This window comes from Columba livia, chromosome 3 (assembly GCF_036013475.1).
Source record: "Columba livia isolate bColLiv1 breed racing homer chromosome 3, bColLiv1.pat.W.v2, whole genome shotgun sequence".
Classification (NCBI taxonomy): Eukaryota; Metazoa; Chordata; class Aves; order Columbiformes; family Columbidae; genus Columba; species Columba livia.
In genome coordinates, this window is record NC_088604.1 from 91,993,446 (window position 1) to 92,012,772 (window position 19,327).

The window sequence follows — 19,327 nt, forward strand, 5'->3', positions numbered from 1 at the left end:
TTGTTTTTCAAACACCGTCACAGGAAAATCATACGTGTATATATGAATATTATATACATATATTGAGTTGTCATCACTATCAAATGATATGAGCCTAAGCCTTAACACTACAGAAGCACTAAAACAAATGTTTTATCTGTAGATTTTTTCCTCATCAAGAAATGTACATGTATTTGAAAAGCTCACTTTAATCTTAGCAGTTCCCAGGTAAGCAAACGTACATTTCTAATGATGACAGCATAAAACTCTCTCATGTCAAGTTTCACACACACATGTTTTTCATATTCTCTTAGGGCCCTTCTGAAGTCTGCTTTTCCTGCACTGTGCCAGTCTCTAGTTCATGCCATATAAATACTTGAAAAGCTGAAGCTGTGTTTTTAGGAGAAAGTTACTAACAAATTGGCTTGGTGTATGGCATATTTAAGAACACTCAGCTATTTACGCATCTTCTTCAAGCATTAATTACATTATGAAATTAGAGAGGATTTCCAAAGACTGTTCAGCAAATAAACTTTTCACAGGAGCAAATGCTAAACGACATTCTATAAGCTAAGATGAAAAGAATACCCACATTATATACAATAGTCTTAGCAGAAGCCAGAGAAGCTACTAAAATTACAAAGCACACAGAAACAGAATTGAATTTGTTGTATCTTTCAGACTAACCAACAACAAACCAGCAGCATACTCATCCACAAAATTAGATACTTCCTAATAACATTTATTAAAGTAATTGTTATGGTATGACTCAACATTTCTAAAGAGAGGAAGTGCAATCATGACCTTATTGGGAGTTTTGCCATTAAAGAAGGAAAAGATGAAATTTTGGGTTTACCTTTCGCAAACAATGCAGGCATTGTTTTGTGAATGTATTCTTGTCACTTATTGGTCACTGTGTGAAAGTTCCCCCAGAAATATCAGTTGTTTTTATTGATCTTACAGGCTACTCAAACCACAGATTTCCATCAAAGTGCTTATTCAAATATTGGTGGAAATAAAAATAAGTGAATTTTAACCATTTTCACAGGCCATAAAAATGATGCTGCTTCACATTCCCTACTAGTCCAACATTAGCAAGATTCTGATTACATAGAATCCACTCACATCGTGTATGTAAAAGTTGTTTGCTTTAGCTGTCTTAATCTACCTCACCATAAACAATCTACCTACTACTCATTGTCAGCATATAGCACAATTAGTCCTCTCAAACAAAGTATTGGATCTTCAGAACTTCCTAGCTGCCTTTTGAATGTGCTGGCACAAACATGCTTGCCATGCCAAATCAAAATTTACTTGTTTCAGCATGGAAGCTTAAGACACACATCTGAATTCTGATTAAACTCTTAAAAGCTTATAAACCACATTTAAGAGTTTTGAGAGGTTTTCTTTTAGAGGCAACTGACATCTTATTTTAGCCAGATCTTACCTGAAGACAGAAGCTTGTGAGTGCGCAGAAAACTGATTGCCAGGCGCATTATGGACGCCTTGTCCAGGTGGGAACTGATGTTGTGGGGCAGGGGCAGCTCATGTGCCAGTTCATAGAAGACTTCGGTCTCCTTGCTTCTTCTGCATCTTGCTGCATCTCTTGATTTCTCCTTCCTCCGTTCGGAACTGCTCCTGATAGGTAAAGGAGAGAAAGGAAAAAGCATTTCTTCAATCGCAATTCATGACCTGAGAGAGGCATTTATAACAGTAAATCTTCTCAGTAATGAATTCCTTCTGTCAGCTGGTTTAAATCAGTTGACTAGGTTTAATATCTATTTGTTCCTTTAAAAATGGGAATTAGGAGAGGACTGCCACAGCTGGAAAGGGCTCAGACTCTACACTTTTGGACCCCCCAAATCCCTGTTGAATGTAACAAGGTCAAGATCTGCCTTAAGTGATAGATTCAAAATGAAATAGCAAAACATTTTTCCTAGAATTCAGGATATGTTAAAAACAAAAAATTTCATTTGTTCAATCTAAAAATACTCTGGGCTGAAGTGACAATCCATTTTACAGCTAGAACAATTACAGTGCATGCAGCTGTGTCACAGATATTTCAGTGTGGTAGAGTTTCAATGGCTGTACTCTGCATTAAAATAAAAGTAATAAAAGGGTATCAAACAGTGTTTGTATGCAACTGCCTCAGCTCTTAATCCTACAGTAGTCTGGAAAGCCACCTTTCCTTGACCATGAAGAATATAAAACGGGAAAGAAAATACTGTTGCTTGCAAGAAACCCTTCCTTTGTAGAAACTATTCTAATTAAATCACCGTTTCTCCATTGTCTATGAAAAGAGATTCCTTCTTGAGCAAAATAACATGACTGATAGAGCCAGCCTCCTTCAAACTCCACAGAGAACAGAGGAGCAGGAAATAACAAAGGGGAAGACATTTTCTGAAGCAAGTATGCAAAATTAAACCACTGAGGGACATAAAGCTAAATTTAACATGTGAGAAACACAAGGGATACATTTATAATAGATCTGGGGTAGGAGAGTTTAAGAGGGAACTTCACGGAGTCTAAGCTGCTTTTATAAAATACAATTCTTATTTCAAAACATGAAGAACCTGAATCCATTCAAAAACAACAGCTATTTCAACCCCATGTAGCTCTGCTGATACTACCAGTTTCCTTTCCTTGCGCAAGCTGAGGTTTGCATCTTGGTCACACCAATACAGAATATATCTATTTTCAGGCAGGGTCCTGTACAAGTGTACCGATGCAAATAGCGTGGCTTGAAGGAGCACAAAACAGGGTGTGGAGTAGATCAGCCCCACTGTTTTTGCTGTTGTGGCAGCACATTCATTTCCAGAATCACCAGCAGCAGCTTTCTATTCTCAGGGCTACCTAAAAATGCAGCAGCTTATAATGTGCTTTTTCCAATGTCAGTATAAAATAATGAGTCTATAAACTAAAAATGCATCAATAAAAAATATTCTATCAAAACAGGGTATTTCAATAAATATATTCTGTTATGTGAATATTATGAGTAAAATAAATATTAATTGCTTCACTTAATCCTAGAAAGTGTTCCAATAATGACTGCTCTCATGTAAAATTGCATGAAATAGAGAAAGAGTATTAATACATAGTAAAGTACTCTAAAGAAGATGACCATCTCTAGAAGAAGCAGACTGCCTGCAGAAGGCTCTAACATTGAAGCCACATGTAGTTTTGAAAATTAGAAAAGAGGAAAAATAGCCAGGGTGTTTGCTAAATGCTAAGAGTAAAGTTACAGTAAGGTGTTTGCTGGGGCCTAGGCAAGGCTGAGCATTCAACATCATCATCCAAAGCAGGAATGTGCTCACAGCACATCAGTAGATGCTTGTGTTGCAAAACACTGAAACCAGGCCTATGTGTAGGGATCAGACAGGTGCTCACCAGTGGGTGTGTGCTAACAGGGCAAGGGGGCTCCCTCATAAATACTCACAGTATGTTCTCAAGATCTGTGATCAGCCCCCCAGCAAACCTCTGTCACAATTATTTTGCCTGAGGTGAATATTTGCTAACATGGCATCTGTTGCGGGAGACATGTACAGGAGGAGACCTACGCACATTTCAGCGTATAACGGCAGGATCCAACTTTGATAACGACTTCAGGGGCATCGCTGCAGCAACACCCACCCACTCAACTTTGAATCTAAAGGATCAGATACTCACAAGGTGACACTAACTCCGTACTTTTCTCCTTGCCAAGTAAGAGTCACACCACATCCACATAAAAAAAAGTCCCTTTGTACAGCTGTCCGGGAAGGTACAACAGAAAACGCCCCGTGTCCTCTCAGGGCAGGTGCTGGGAATGGGAGAGCCATGTGAAATATTCACACCTATGCATCTTTCAGTAGTTTGTCTTGCTCTCTAAAGAAAAATGTGTCTACACTGTGCCTATAAACACGTTAGACTGGGAACATGTCTTCTCAGTTTCTAATTCTACCAACAAAATAAAAGAGCAGAAACAAAACGGAACAGAAGAAAAGCTACATGGCAATATTTGCAAGAATTTCCAGTTGCTACTTGGGAAATTTAACTCGAACCATAAATGTTTGAGCTATGCTCTAAATCTAGAGCCCACAATTTTCACATTAGAACCAACTCGGGCAAAATAAGATCCAATCCCTCCTCATTTATACACAAAACTTTGGGAACCAAGGCCAAAGCCATGTTGCAATTCATGCAGTAAAAATGGGTTGTATACGACAGAGTCTCTCATGACGCCACTCCAGCCACAAAGAAAAATATTTAGTTCTGCTAACCTCTGTAAATATAATTTTCAAGTGTGGCTAATGAGACAAGCTGGTTTTATTAACCATGGGTTGCCCAAGGTTTCTATAATAATAACTAATGCTATGACCAGAAAACAATTTTATTCCTCTGTGCTGCAGATGCTTTTCTTCAACATTGATTCTGACTGCCGTGCTCAGTCTTTTCTGCAGACAGACATAGTTGTTCATTACACACCACATGACAGGTTTCTCACATCAGAAAACAAGGAGAGGAATCAGCCTGCCTGGTGGCTTTCAAACGACTTTCTTGCTCACCCATTATCATTTTAAACAAACAAACAATTCGCTCGTTAAGCATTTCCCCACCCTCTAACTTCCTGCACCTCAATCTTCCTCCCCATCTTTCCCCATCCAGCACATCCTTCACCCACATTGTTGTTGTAGCCAGTCCAGCACAAGCCCTCAGAGGCCCAAACACCCCCATGCCCTACACCACTTGCCCCATGCAGCTTCCCCATCTTCGCCAGTAGACAGATATCTGCGCTTGCTTGCTGTCCTTCCCAGGGACACCCGTGTCAATGATTGTCATTCTGCGTCAAAGATGGTCATTCTGTGCTTACTCGTCCTGGTTGCAAAAGCCTCCAAAAATTGCAGTCAACTGACAGAATCCTGCAAGAAGCAGTATTTGTCTTTTCACAGTTTTAGTCTGCAGACGGCAGATGCAACTGTCTCAGCAGCTACCCCAATTTACATGTGAGGTCAGCATTTTACCCGGGGCAAGGATGGACTACCCACAGCTAGAGAGTGAAAATGTGCCTCAATGATGTTGTCACAGCAACCTGCCTGTTTGAAGGCCAGGAAGAAAGGCTGACACCAAATCCTCTTCACACATCGTTAGGGCAATAGACAAAAGGCCTAGGCTCTAGCTAATTTATGAATCATAAACCACCCACTTATGTGGGGAAATAAAAAAAAAAAAAGAGCATATGTGTGCCTCGCTGCTTGGAGGAAGTGCCTCAAGCAGAAGCAAAAACCTCACTCACCCAAACCCGTGTCAGATTTTTAAAAATGCAGAGGGGAGACAGAGGAGAAAGGCATCACAAACGGATCCACCATATGCTGGTTTAAGGCCCAGAGGTACGGGGGGAGAAGCCTCCCGGGGGCTCCCCAACACTTGTTCCTTAAGGAGTCCTAGGATCTGGCAGGATATGACCCTGCTTGACCACATACCTCCCTCATGTTGCAATTGTAGCATGACTACTCCTGATAGAACAACAAGAAAGGCATGGAGATGCTCAAATCTCCACTAGAAACAGGGTGGCTGAGCTGAGGAAGGGCCCTGGGAACTCCATGCAGGACTGGGCTGGGCAGGGGGTGGTGGGGAGGCTGGAGGAGAAGGAAGAGGTGGGTGCCGCTTCCCAGCAAGGACTCTCCCAGGGCTGCCAGACGACGCCAGCTCCAGGGCTGTGGCGTTCACACGTACAAGCCATAGGGAGTGGAAGAGCTAATGCGGTGTAGGCAGCTCCCTGCCACAGAACACAAGTATGGCACTGTACCCCTAGGATGGCTGTTTACATGATTTCCCACTTCCTCCTGGCCATGTTTAGTTTGTGCTCTGAAAATAGAATTTACAGGCCGATGCATGTGAGCAAAGATGACAAACAACTGGCAAGTCTTTGCCCTCTCAGGTGAAGCTCCCAGATTTCCAGGAACAAAAGCTCTCCCTGCTTCTCCCAAGAACGCAAACAACAAAACCAGTCCCAGGGGTACACTCTCACATGGGAACAGAGCACATAATCCCACCTGCTGGAATCATCCAAAGGGGTGTAGGAATGCCCTGCATGGATCCCGGGAGACAGATTCCTAACCCCTTGCTCATCTCTGACGTCCCCTTGCAACATAGCTTCACTGAAATTGGCAGGAATGCCTGCAGACCAAGGTCTTGCAGACCAGGGGAGAAGATTGTAATCTGGCTTCCCAAAGCCTCTCTTACTGCATGACTGAAACCTCCAGGCACAGCAATTTATTGGCAAAACCTGAAGCCCCACATAGCTGATCTGGCTCAAATAACCTTGCAAAACCATCATGTCATCTTAGGGGTTGTCTCCCTGGTGCTCCCTGCTGTGACAGCCCCAGACTCCAGCAGCTGCGAGAAATGCTAGGGCAGCCAACCCAGGCCAGGGTCTGCGCTGCTGCTGCTGCCTTGCCCAGGCACCCAGAGAAGGGACCTGCGACCCAGACACAGCGGGGATTAGCCCCTCCAACCCCAGGGCAAACACACCACCCCTGGCACCGGAGCTTACACGCAGGTGTAAAGCATCACTCACTGCTCTGAAGTCACATTAGATACTCACGCAAGGCTTCTCAGCTCAGCAGAGAGGGACTGACCTGACATTTTGGTACTGTTTCCGCTGGCTGTGACCACACTTTCTGTCTGCAGTCCCATTCCCACCAGTACTTCATCTCTCTCAGTAATCCCTGCTTGCCACCTCTACCCATACATCTCCCTGGTCCTTCCCACATGCCATCACCCCCTCAAAGCCCTTGGTACCCACTCAGCCAACAACGGTGCCGGGTGGTCAGCTTCATTGATCCTCCCTTTGGTCAAGGACATCAGTGGCCTCCTTTAAGATGATGGAGGGGACTTGCCGAGATAGCAGTCTTCTGCTCAGCGTTTCACTGTTCGCAACAAGTCCATGTGGGTTGATACTTTGGTTGCGTACACACAGACTTGCTTGTTTAAGACTAGGCAGCACAGTAACTGCACTGAATTACACTTCCACCTTGTAGGCTCCAGATCACGGAAGCTCTTAGAGAAATCGTAATCCGCACCTTGCATAAAAATACCTTGTATGTAACCCAGTAGCCTTCAGTCATACATATATACTGTGTGACACGTTTGTACAATGCTCTGAAATACATAGTTCAGACTGACCTGCTTCAGTTCACTTTGTGATTTTGGTGACCCTTGGACTTTGCTTCAAACTGCCATGTATGCAAGCTAGTAAAACAACAAGTGTATTACTTTATATCCAATGGCTGGTTCTTAAATGTTTCTAGCTCCAGCACTTTAAAGGTCGAGAATCCACAGTTAATTAAGCCGTCACATGAAATTTCTGTAGTAAACGCTCACTTCAAATGGTTTAGAGTTAGAGCTTCAAATGCTAACTTGCAGAACAAGAAACATACATTCTAGGGATGCAAAGAAAATATTTTACAATACAAATAAATGAAAAAACTGATCGCTTAGCATAAAAATATTTTCCAATTCAAACCAATAAAAACTCAATAAAGATATTTTAACAAGCAGCACTATCTTAGATAACAACAAATATTTATTTCAATCTAGGAAATGCATTTTTTGCTGTGTGTTTATATTTTGCTTTACCTTCTGCTTGGCAAATCCCTAGATGATTCAAACCAGCATAATATCTCAAAAGGAGTTTCGCTGACTGTGAGGCACTCCACAGCTACCTCGCAACCACACCGCTTGACAGTTTGCTTGCACAGAAACCAAGCAGCCAGTGGTCATGCTTACTTAGCCTTAAAATTCCTTCAAAAAGTATTCTAAACCATTCTACCTGACAAGCAGTTTATTCTGGATGGCATGCTGTGCTTTTGAAAGCCCTGTCCATTAAAGTAATAAAAGTGACCATCAGTAAATAAGAAGTGCTACAAACAGCAATTTACTCACTCCCCAGAACTCAGGCCAAACTATGAAAGCTGTGAATGAAACCCATGCACAGTGCCATACAGATCCCTCCTTATACCTCTTTCCAGTGAAAATAATTCTTTCTAAAGGCTGAGAAGAGACCAGATGCCCAGGTTCAGCACACCAGCAAGAATGATAGAAAGGGGAAGGATACAGTTATTTTTGGACTGAGAGGAAAAAAGTAGGGTTGAAAATATGTAGAGTGCTCATGACTGTTAACTGCTAAAGCAGTGTTGCTGCACATTGGGATACAGTACCCAGCACACGACAAAACAAATACAAACAATGCCAAAACATGGAATTTGTTAATAGAGGAAATGAGAGTTTGAAGGTAACAAGAAAAGCTACTAACAGAAAGGGCTATTACAAAAATAAGGAAATGAAATACCTTCCACCCTTCCTTTAAAGCTGCCCTAGCTTACAGTAAGTCACCACCAACTCCTTGGTTTGACTGGGGAATTTCTTGTGCTTCTGTACATACCCACTAAATAAAAAAAAATCTCTGTTAGTTCAGTAAAGCTTGGCACCTACTGCCATATCAATATGTGATGCAATTTTTTCCTCCAAATCTAAAACCAAAGGCTAGAGGAGTGTCTCAGGGACAGACAAGCGAAGAGTTCGTGTAAAGGGCAATGAACTCATTTCCATTCTCATTAGGCCTTTTCAAGGATGCTTGGCATAAAGATACCAAAGGGACTTGGCTAGCAGGATTAGAGTATCAAGAGACGAGGCCTAAGTGAATACCAAACTTTTGGTGTCTTTGAGCATATTTATGATTCATTAAATCCATGTAACCCTAGGACCACCACAGCTGACAGTAACACAGCCAGGAATGTTTTCTTTGATGGAGAACACATCGGCCTTTTAAACAGGATAAATTCCATACAAACTTTAAAACCACATGCAAGACCGTAACTTCTCCAATATGTGAAGTTCTGATGGTACCCTTAGTCTTAATAATTAAGCTGTGCTGGATCTGTATTTTATTTATTTTCGTGAACGTTCCCAGCATTTATTTCTGAAAAAAATAATGGTGCTGAAACAAAAATAATTGCACCTATACAGTTTTAAAACTAGCATCTTTTTTTTTTTTTATACCACTAGCTGCGCTTAATGCAGCTACTAAAATAAAAAAGACTTTCCACCTGCAATTTAAAGTATCATTGTAAATATTGAAGTTGTCACAGCAACTAAATAGTACTTTGGGAGTCCAATGTTGAAGACCTTACTGAGGCTGCAGAAGCATTTATATTTTTTCTAAACCATTTAGGTTCACAATATGTCACTAGAGTCTGATAAATGTAATCACAGTAAGCAAAACAATGTCTGCAGGATTTATGTTCTACCATTTTTTTTTCTAGTTTTATGAGTACCTTGAACCAGAAAGATAAGTATTCGGATTTCAGCAGCCATTAATCTGGTCCCCGATTATTTTACGATGCTGTTGAGCACAGCCCATCCTGCAGTCGCCACGTCAACAGAAGCCTGGTACCTCAGAGGACAGCAAGCCCCAGTGTTGGTCATAGAAAGGGTCAGGACAGCTCTGGATCACCCTTATACAGCTGTTGCAGCACACACTTAAAACAGGTCAGTGAAACACCTCAAATAATAAGGAAATCTGGAGAGAAACAAGCAGCCCTGCACACGGTCAAATCTCAATCAGAGGAGCACAAAGTCATCCATCTAAAGTCTCCCCTCCCCAGACTGGCTTTGCACTGCTCTGCTCCGTTAAGATACAGGATCACGGATTCCTTCCCCATGACAATCTGCTCTTTGATAAAAGCCAAGATACGGCAAGCTTCAGCGATAACCCACAGACTAAAAAAGCCTGTCACCAAACCCACTGAACAATACTACAGAAAGGACTGTTTCAACCTTGGCCAAAGCCGAGCTTGTTTTCAAACCAGCAAATTTTTGAGGGGTGATAAAGGTACCCTTCTGCTTTTCTCCATAGTTTCTACTTACATATTCAAGAGTCCCTGCAGCACAACTAGAGCTGGAATCACACTGGAGCACTGGGGATAAGGTTATGACAATGCACAACCTGAGATCTCTATCAGTGATTTGTGTTTGAGAGATTACAGATCCTTATCTTGTGGCATTACTCGTAATCAGTCAATTTTGACAGCTAATCTAGAGGTCCATACATATTGTTGCTTAGAAGCTCAGCAGGTATTGCTAAGATCTGTTTTCAGATAACCCAACTATTTACCCACTCTAAAAAACACATACCAAAGGATGTGCTTTATCTGTTCACCAGCGGGTTAAAGCTAAAGGTGAACGAAGTGCAATTCACAGGCCAGAGGGAAACAGGGCGGGCAGAAGTTAAAGTCAAAATCAGCCTCATTTTTCAGATGGGGCACTGACCACATCCCAGCCCATACCAAACCACAACCAGCATTAGTTATCAAGATGGCGCAACTGCAGCTAAATGAGGACAAATTTTCAATTAAACTTTATTTCAAGCCCAAGGGACAAACATCACCTGATTCTGCTATCAGTTGTACGCATACCTATGCTTCAGCCCCAAACCTGCTGAACTGTAAACGGTTGAGAGAGTCATGCTGAAAATTGTTGACAAATCCCTAGTTTTATGATCTTACGTTGTTTTACATCCTGGGCAATACCCACTGACATTTGCGGGTGAAATCCCTGGTGCTTCAGTAGGCTCAGACCAATATCCCAAGACATTTATCTCATTGCACTGGCACATTTGCTGACAGGTTCACACAAGGGGCCTTTGTGGGCAGGAACAATGAGAGAGGCGCGTACAGCACAGGAAAATGGGTGGTGACCACCAAGGGCTGGAAAAAAGACTCTTTCAAAGGAAGGTCTTTGAAAACATTAATTACACCCCACCCAGCTATTTTCACTACAATATTTCAGTACATAAAAACAACACAGAGAAAATAAACAGCCCACCCTTCAATATATTTTAAGTTTTCCAACCCGTGAAAAAAGATCAGCAAGTCGTAATGTCGCAGAAATCTTCACCAAACAGAACCCTGTAAGAGTTCTGCAGGCATTCACCAAAACCTCCCCCATCACCTTTCTCCCATCATGCATATTCAGGCTTTCTATGTAAGCAGACTCAATTAGACATCTTTATTTCCAGAGAAATCAAAATTTAAAACAGTATTGGCTGGTAAAAAAACGACAGTGAGCATTTATAGGGATCATAAAGTAAACATATTGCCAGAATTTTAAAGATTGCTATATAAATGAAAAGCCCTCCAGAATGCATTTCAGCTGTGCACTGGTGTTTTCCTTTTCCTAATTCCACCAATGAAAACAGTAGCTAGAACTAATAAAATATTTAAAACCGCCGCAAGACAGAAAAGGAGTAATAAAGCCAATTCCTAATGAAAGAGGTCTCTGAAATCAGCGGAGGGTTGAAGACTGGAGGCCAGTCTTGGAAGGTATGGAGGCCCAGCTTTCATACAGGCTTGTCTCCATCACAGTCAGCTGGTTATTGACAGAGCAAAGATCAAGCAGGTGAACCCTCCCAGCCTGGGGAACACAAAAAGAGGTGGTTTGTCTCCTAGGGCTCTGGGATGCTCTGTAATGATGCCCCCTACATCACTCTTCCTCCCAAGTTCAGCATATAAAAGATTGCTGAGCATATAACAAAGGAAATTCAGCCACTTCATGGTGCCACACAGCAGCTCAAAATGAAAATGCTTTGTCTCCTTTAGAGAACGCTCAAAGTGATCATCAAAATTACTTTGCGCCATTGCCTGCTAATGAGCCTTTTCCTTCCAAAGTGTCAAATTTTCTAATAATAAAGTTAAGAAAACAGCTCTTACAATAAAATATTTATGAAATAATGCTGACCTTTCTTTACTTTTTGGACCTTAATCATTTTAATGTGCACTCGGTTATGATGGAAGTTAATGGTTTCTCCCTCTCTGTCTCTTGGCGACTTGAAGCCATTCACAATAAGAAGATGGATGACAAGAAAGACAGATTAAAACAGCCATTTCTTTGGCAAGCAGGGAATAATAATTCTTGAGAATAACAATACAGACGCTCTAAATTTTGATCATTCCATGTAACACAGTTTCCTCCACTTCCTGCAACAACGATCAAGTGCAGACCCTGAGAGCCAGGCTACATTTTTTTGCCCTTTGGGATGTGAGTTTTGTCTGTACAAACACCCTGGGATGCAGCTTATTCTTAGATCCTGCTTTCTTTTCGGGGGGCTGCTCTTTTATACAGTAGCTCTTTAATTGTCTACCTCTCAATTAAGTCATCAGGTAAACTGGAATAGCGATAACTTTGCATGCTGTGATTTTTATCTCTCATTAGTATTCAAGTCTGTCACTAGTTTAAGTTGATAAAAAACAAAGATTAGTAGCTTGAGCTAGGATAAATGGTATTCTCTTACTACAGGGGAAAAGGATTGAAGCAAAGGGTCATGCTACTTGGGCTACCTGGCCAGAAAACCTGCAGTCGCTTTAAGAAAGTTAGGCAATTCCTCTAAATTAACAGCTAAAAATCAGAGCCTGGAGTGATGTAACCTGGGGGCAATCAGTGCCTTTCTCTGTCCACCCCACACACCCGGCGGAGCCTCTCGCTGCTGCGTGGCCTCTCGGCACCCACCGCAGAAGCCAGAGGGACGTCTGAAGTCCAGTACTTGAGGAGAACAACTGTGGCCTCTCCACACTCAACTGCAGTATTTCAAATATTTTAAAAATTAAGGCTTGGTTCTGTTGGGAAATGGCCGCTAGCTCTTCTGAGTAATTGCTCGCTAAACACAAACTTTCAAAGGGAACTGATACAAGGGCAGTCTGTGTTGTAATACAAAGTGAATAACTGGATGCAGTCTTTCTCTTTTGGTGTTTCTTGCTCTATCGTTATAAAAGACTATGATAAATGAGAAGCAGCAAAGCTAGGAAGCATTCAGTGTGTATAGAAAGGTACATTCACATTGTCACATTTCTTCATATTTTTTGTTCTTTACTTCAGAGCTATGACTTATCGTATCAGTATTTTGCCATGATTTGTGCTGCAGCTTTTATTCTCATAAAAGTTACGCAAACAAGGCATAAGGGGTCACAAGAGTTACACAAAACAGATGGTACTTCCCAAGGCAGGGGTGAAGGTGCTCTCATCCATTTGGAGCCAAGAGTCTCAATAACTATCAACACCGCTTTGTAAACACACCTTAAGCCTCCTTACAGTGGTTCTTGCAATTTTTATTATTCTTCTCCTTTCCTAAGTTAAATAACTTAATCAACAGAACGGCGTGATTGTTCCAAAAATGACTGCTTTCTCAGGAGAAGCAGAAGGAAAAAAAAAAAAATAGAAAAGGAAAAAAAAAGAAAAGAAGCTACACTTACTGCCAAAACTGATGATTTTGTTATTAGAAATCACAAATGGGATGATACAGAGGCCAAAGATGAGGTACACTGAGAAACAATCGTACCATGACCCTACCCCAAATGCTAGCACAGCAGAGGAATGAGACTCGCACAGAGAGAGCATCACGTACCCGCATTGATACAAGCTGAACCCAAGAGGTAACTTTGCTTCTTGCGCTAACCTATTCTTACAAATTGTGCTTGCATGCCAGTAGAGTTAGCTACATTTGTACAAAACGTGCTGCTATGGCCAAGAGTAGTTACAAAAAGATTTTTATCCCTTTATAGACAGAAAAAAAAAAGTCTTGAGAAAAGTCCTTTCATACAGAATACAGAACATGAATAAATATTTAACTCTTTTACTGGAACAGCCATATGCTACTATAAAACACATTTAAGACTAAGAAACCTTTATAATGCAATGCGTGTGGAAAACAACAGTAATAATTAAAGAGCAATCGCACAGCACACCTAATGGAGTCAATCTAAATTGTACAAATATGATTTGACTTTGATTCAACATAGTTTTTAATCAATAGTACACTTAAAAAATAATAAGCCTTAGAGGACTAAACTTCAAGTACATCCTATTTATTTTCTTTTCAAATTAAAAACAAAATCTTATTAATCATTGTACATAACAATCACCAATATCAACTTTCCTCCTCATTCTTATTATAATTTCCTCATACATGTAATGGACTTTCACCAATTTCTGTTTACCCTTGCACTAATCTTTCGAAGAAAGCTTGAAAACATTGGGAAAAAAATCTGCAAAGACTCTAAAAGAACAATAGTCATTAAGTTAAGAAACCCACATGGGTGAACATTTCAACCACAGTTTCTCCACTTAGATAGGTCCAATATCTCAGATCACTGACTAAGAATCAAACAGGCCATTTTTCATCAATGATACTAAATGAAATTTTATCATCTACCAATAAATGTTTACCACAGCTGAGAAGAGGTTGTTTAACTTTAACCAACAAAAGCTGGGAAAAAACCTTCTGAAAACATGAGTTCAGTTGACCCACAGTGTGACAAGAAATAGAAAAGTCCACCGATCTACTGTATTTTCAATTAAGTTTCAAACTGGAGTGGAGGTAGGGTGTAGGTCTATGCCGCTGCAGATGCAGGGATTTTATTGGCTATGAAATTATAGCATGTTTTATTAAAATCCTGAATGAAGACATATTTCCCTGAAGCTCTGGCTTACTAACAGCTCTGGGAGAAGGATGAATGATGGCATCAAACCTCATCAGCCCAGAAAGGAAGAAGAATCCCAACAACTTGTCTAACCTGTAGATGAAAGGCTGCAAGATTCACTTGAATTAATGCAGTTTGAATCTGAGCATTTCTTTAAAATAACAGTCTGGTCAATTTAAGCAACTTTCAGGGATGGAGAACCAACCCACTGTATCATTTAGTAGGTTGCTCTACTGGTCAGTCACTTTCACTGTCAAAATATTTGCACAGATTTTATTTTCCCTCCATAAGAATTCATTTCTTACTGCCTATTTTTAAAGGTCTGAAGATATTTTGGGCACATAGGCGTGCCAAGCCAACACCACTTGACTTTGAGGCTCCATTTTATATACTGAAAAAGCTCCTAACCAGCAGGTCTTTCATCGCTGACATGTTCTGTGCAGAAGCAAGGTGCAAATTCAAAACAAACACTTAACATGAGAAAACTTCAGGCTGAGTAGCAAAGAATGCAGAATTACAAACTGGAGTCTGGCCAGAGGGGAGAGGAAAGACAGAGAAACAAGCAAGATAAGCCACGGGGGTTTGGGGGAGAAAAACCACGCACACAAACACCCTCACGGCCCCAGGCCAGTTCCCAGAAAATAAGAGTGTTTGTTTCTACTCTGGTGAATAGTTTCTCCTTCTGCATTACATATGCAACAGTCACAGCAAATCATTACTTAGGTGCTTTTTAAAATGACACGTTTCACTGGTACTCACCCTCACACAACTTTGCCTGGCATGAACACTTCTACAGACGAGTTGCTCTGGACAGTACAAGCCAACGGGTGGCTCCAGGCAGCCCCTGCAAAGCTGCTGCTGTGTGCCCCCTCCCTAGAGCTGACATAGGATGGACTCAACCCATGGAGAACACCCTCTGATTTAGGCTCCACTCAAAACAGCTTTGCAGCCCCAGTCTCAAAAACACGTCTTTCCTGTGTTATGGGAGCTGCAGCTATTTAAATTATCATCCTGAAATGTTAAACTCCTCACTTCCTCATTTCAGAATTAAAATTAAAACAGCAACAACATTACTAGGAAAGCATCCTTGACGTGGGGAGCAGGTTGTCCCTACCCTGTCAGACTCCAACTCAGGGATACAGTATCAACACTGACCTCCACACACAGACCCAAGCATATGATGGACAGCAAAAAACACCTGAGAACAATGGGAATTGCGGTACAAAGGATGAAGGCACAGTGGGGACATAACAGAGTCCAGGATAAAGGACCAGCCTGCAACCACTAGAGGCAAAGTCTCCACAAGTTCCCCCCCTCCCAGGGGACCACATCACGCCTGCCCCGGGGAACAATTCTCACATCACTACATTAACTTAAACGGAGTTATCCTGATTTGCAAGGATGTGAGATCAGAATACAGGTCTTCAAAAGAAGTTTTACTTTATGTTTTCTTGTCTTGTGTTAATGTCAATAAACCGGAAATACTTTGCCTTTAGATTCTCTCAAGACGTTTCACACTCCTTACACCAGACCAGCTACTAGTCGGCAGTCACTGTTTGGCATGGGAAGGAACATCCAAATTTCCATATAAGTGCTGTTACTTGGTCCCCAAGAGAGGAGCATAAAGATTTTAAAAAAGAAAGTAGGTGGAAACAAAGTTTTGGGGAAAGTTTAAACAAAACAAGGGGTCTGCTTGGAAAAAGTAACTCTTTCTACAAGTCCGTGTACAAAAAGCAATGAAAATTTTACATAATTTCATAGGTCGAGAAAGACTGAATGTCTAGCTAGTTTATGATACAAAATTTCCAATGTCTCAATACAAGTGTACTTCATTATAGAAAAACATAATAAAATTCTTGAGGAGCACTTGAAATGGATACCACTTTAAGGAAAGCAAGAAGGACCACTAAAAGACCTTAATTAAATGATGCTCTTTACCACAGAGGCCCAAAGCATGGAGAGAACTGGAAACCAGATTTTATCAAACCATCTCTGGAGGAAGCAGATAACACAATTCAGAAAATGGGAGAAAGATTTGGGAGTGCCGTCAGCAGATTTAGGGAGAGGAAAGGGAAAGCAGACAACCAAAAAAATATCCCATGGGTGTAGAAAGACTTCAAGAGCATGGAAAATATTTCCAAGTGCAGACCTAGAACTAGATAAAGAAGTGGAGAACTTTTCACTCCAAGAGTCTTACTTCACACAGGGTAAAAGGTACAAGTGTGGCTGAAATACAGGAACATCTGGACTCTGTTAAGTCCCACTTACACAAGGACTGATCATCTTAATTAACCAAGCTTTCAGAACAGCCAGAAGGACAAAGATTAATTCTGTTTAACTCCAGGAAAAAACACTTTTAAGAATAAAAGGGTCCAGCCTGCCCATCAGCCTGATTTTTCAAAACTCAATAGATCAGAAATGGTGTTAAAGGAGCCACTTCTCATTCCCAGAAGGAGACTGTAAAGAGGAAAAGTTAGTGCATAAAAGCTTAATAGAAAGGATAAAAATACACCTGCTATTAAGCAGTACCTTCATATAAATACACATGACTACATATACAACTCAGACCTCAAAAAAAAATCTGGAATAAACCTTATAACAGGATCTATTTTCTCTCAACTGTTTTTTCCACATTCTACAACCACAACCTTGCACCATCCTCCTCCTTGGGAAGCTCCCATGACTATTGCTTAGTGAGTGCCAGCCCTTCTCAGAAAGCTACATGCTCTCCTGATGAAGACAACTCTCTCTGGAAGCAGAGACAATTTCATTTACTGAAAATCCTTCTGCACTGTCTTTTCCAGTTTTGGCCTGAATAAACATTTCCACAGCTGTCTGTCCAAACAGCTCAGGTCTTATACACTTTACCTCTGGTCTGACTGCTCACCTATACTACCTAAACCGGCTAATTTTCTAGTGTGCTTCTGACACTCACATCGCAGCCCAGGAGGCGTCAAGCACTTGCAGCCTCCTCCCAGAAGACGGATGCAAAGTTCAAACACGAGCTTAGTCTAACACCAGCCATCCTCAGGATTTAATTCTGCCGTAGTGTGTATTTCCATATGTACTTTACACTGAGTTTTCAGCAGAGACACTGTTTCTCTACAGCTTTCAATGTTTCACGCTGCTGTTTTCAGTAGTTTCGTGGTCTAACACTCTATTTCACCCTGTCATCAGGGAACAGGGGACCATTTTCTGCAGCAAAACTGTTTTGTCCAACCCCCATTCATACCTACAACATCACAAACATGTACCACAGAGGTTCCCCTACTTCTACTTGTACATTGGAGTTCACACTCTGGCATAGGTTTTGCTACTTTAATTTGTTCTCTGATGTCAACCAGTATGTGAAGATGGGGCCAATGCACCAGACTGCTTTGCTATCCTATGGTGATACAGCTTTGATGTTACTCATCAAAGTTTTGCTTCACTGAAGTTGCCTTTAACACTTCATGAAAAGAATCAGCTTGTGCATCATATCCTGCCTGCTAAAGCCTTGAGTACAGATGCAAAGCTACAAGGGCAAGCAGACCTCTGCTACCACACTTTCAGGCTGCTGCTATAAATTCAGGTTTACATCGGTAAACTGAAATGGAGGTTTTCTTCCAACATGGCATTATTATTATTCCATTATACTGATATCTAATTATTATGCCACTAAATGCCTCTTTAAAGGCAACTTTCACTATCTGAACAGTACTGGAAAAATATGAACTTCATTATCTGTTCTGCTATAAACACATTTTTAATAGCACCTTTTTTTTTTCCTAAATCCTTTGAATCTGCAGGGGGAATAAAGTGTGACACACAGAACGGACATAGTACAGAAGCAAAATTTATAACAACAGCACTCGGCCACAACAGTAAAGCACTTCAGAACAATGCAGACCCATATCACTTACAGGATTAATGCAAAGGTTTTTGTCAGATAAAAGTGCTTTAGAGAGTTCACACATGTATTTCTCCTGCGTTATACATGGAAAATCAATATATTAATGCACAATCAAATATTAAAACAATAGTAGCTTTGACATCGTAATAAACCTGCACCTATATCTGAGGAGTGGCAGCAAGACCGTGGGCTGCAGCTGATACTCTGCACCACCACACTCGTGAAAAGTTTTCCCAGCTTTCCAGATGCCCTTCTCTTATTTTCTGGAGCAAGGAGAGGGAGGTTCACATGCCTTCCCGGATTGCTTGGACCAACAAGGCCCAGGCTTTGCGGGGATTACAGGCGCTGCAGCCACACAGCAAAGCAGCAATTGGCAGCAATAGCTGGAGAAGGAGCGCTGGAGAAAGGGCAGGTTTTTTGAAGGATGATCAGAGCAAGCCATTTAGGAAAGTGAGAGGGGAACTGTCCTTGACATTTGCAAACTGGCAAGCCCAGTACAGCAGCGTCCAGGCTGCAAACATAGAATACTTGTAAGTACTGCAGCTAGAGTTGAACAGTTGTTCCCTAGTCAGTCATTCACAACTGAATGTCTTTAAAGTAGAAAGGTACCAATGAGCATGTCCAGCTCTTGCAAGAAACCAATCATCCTTCAAGTACCCTGTGGCTAATGTTTTACTCTGGACACTGGCTTCCCATCATAAAAGTAATCTAAATTCCAAGCATTTAAAAAACGTTGACTCAATTTCAAGAGAGATAAGGCTGGTTTACAGGGAAATTATAAGATTTAAATGTTTGTGCATGTGTGTGTACATTTATAGGTGCACATATTAGAATCATTGTGCACACTCACAGACGCACAAGACTCAGAGGTCTGCACATCTGCCTTCCCATTTCTGAGTTTTTGTGAACTGGGACGTGACTTCAAACTTCTCTATCTTACAGCCAA

General features: G+C 41.3%; 1 protein-coding gene across 4 annotated transcripts in view; it reads right to left on the bottom strand.

Annotated features, from left to right (window-relative positions):
• The window catches only part of EPAS1 (endothelial PAS domain protein 1), an 82,520-nt gene that overhangs the window by 34,167 nt on the left and 29,026 nt on the right, over positions 1-19,327 (bottom strand). For all 4 annotated transcript variants that reach the window (XM_065058191.1, XM_065058192.1, XM_065058193.1 and 1 more), the window contains one exon: positions 1,427-1,617. In XM_065058191.1, coding sequence (XP_064914263.1) covers positions 1,427-1,617 — 191 coding nt within the window. Of the gene's footprint in view, positions 1-1,426; positions 1,618-19,327 lie in introns of those variants that run through there.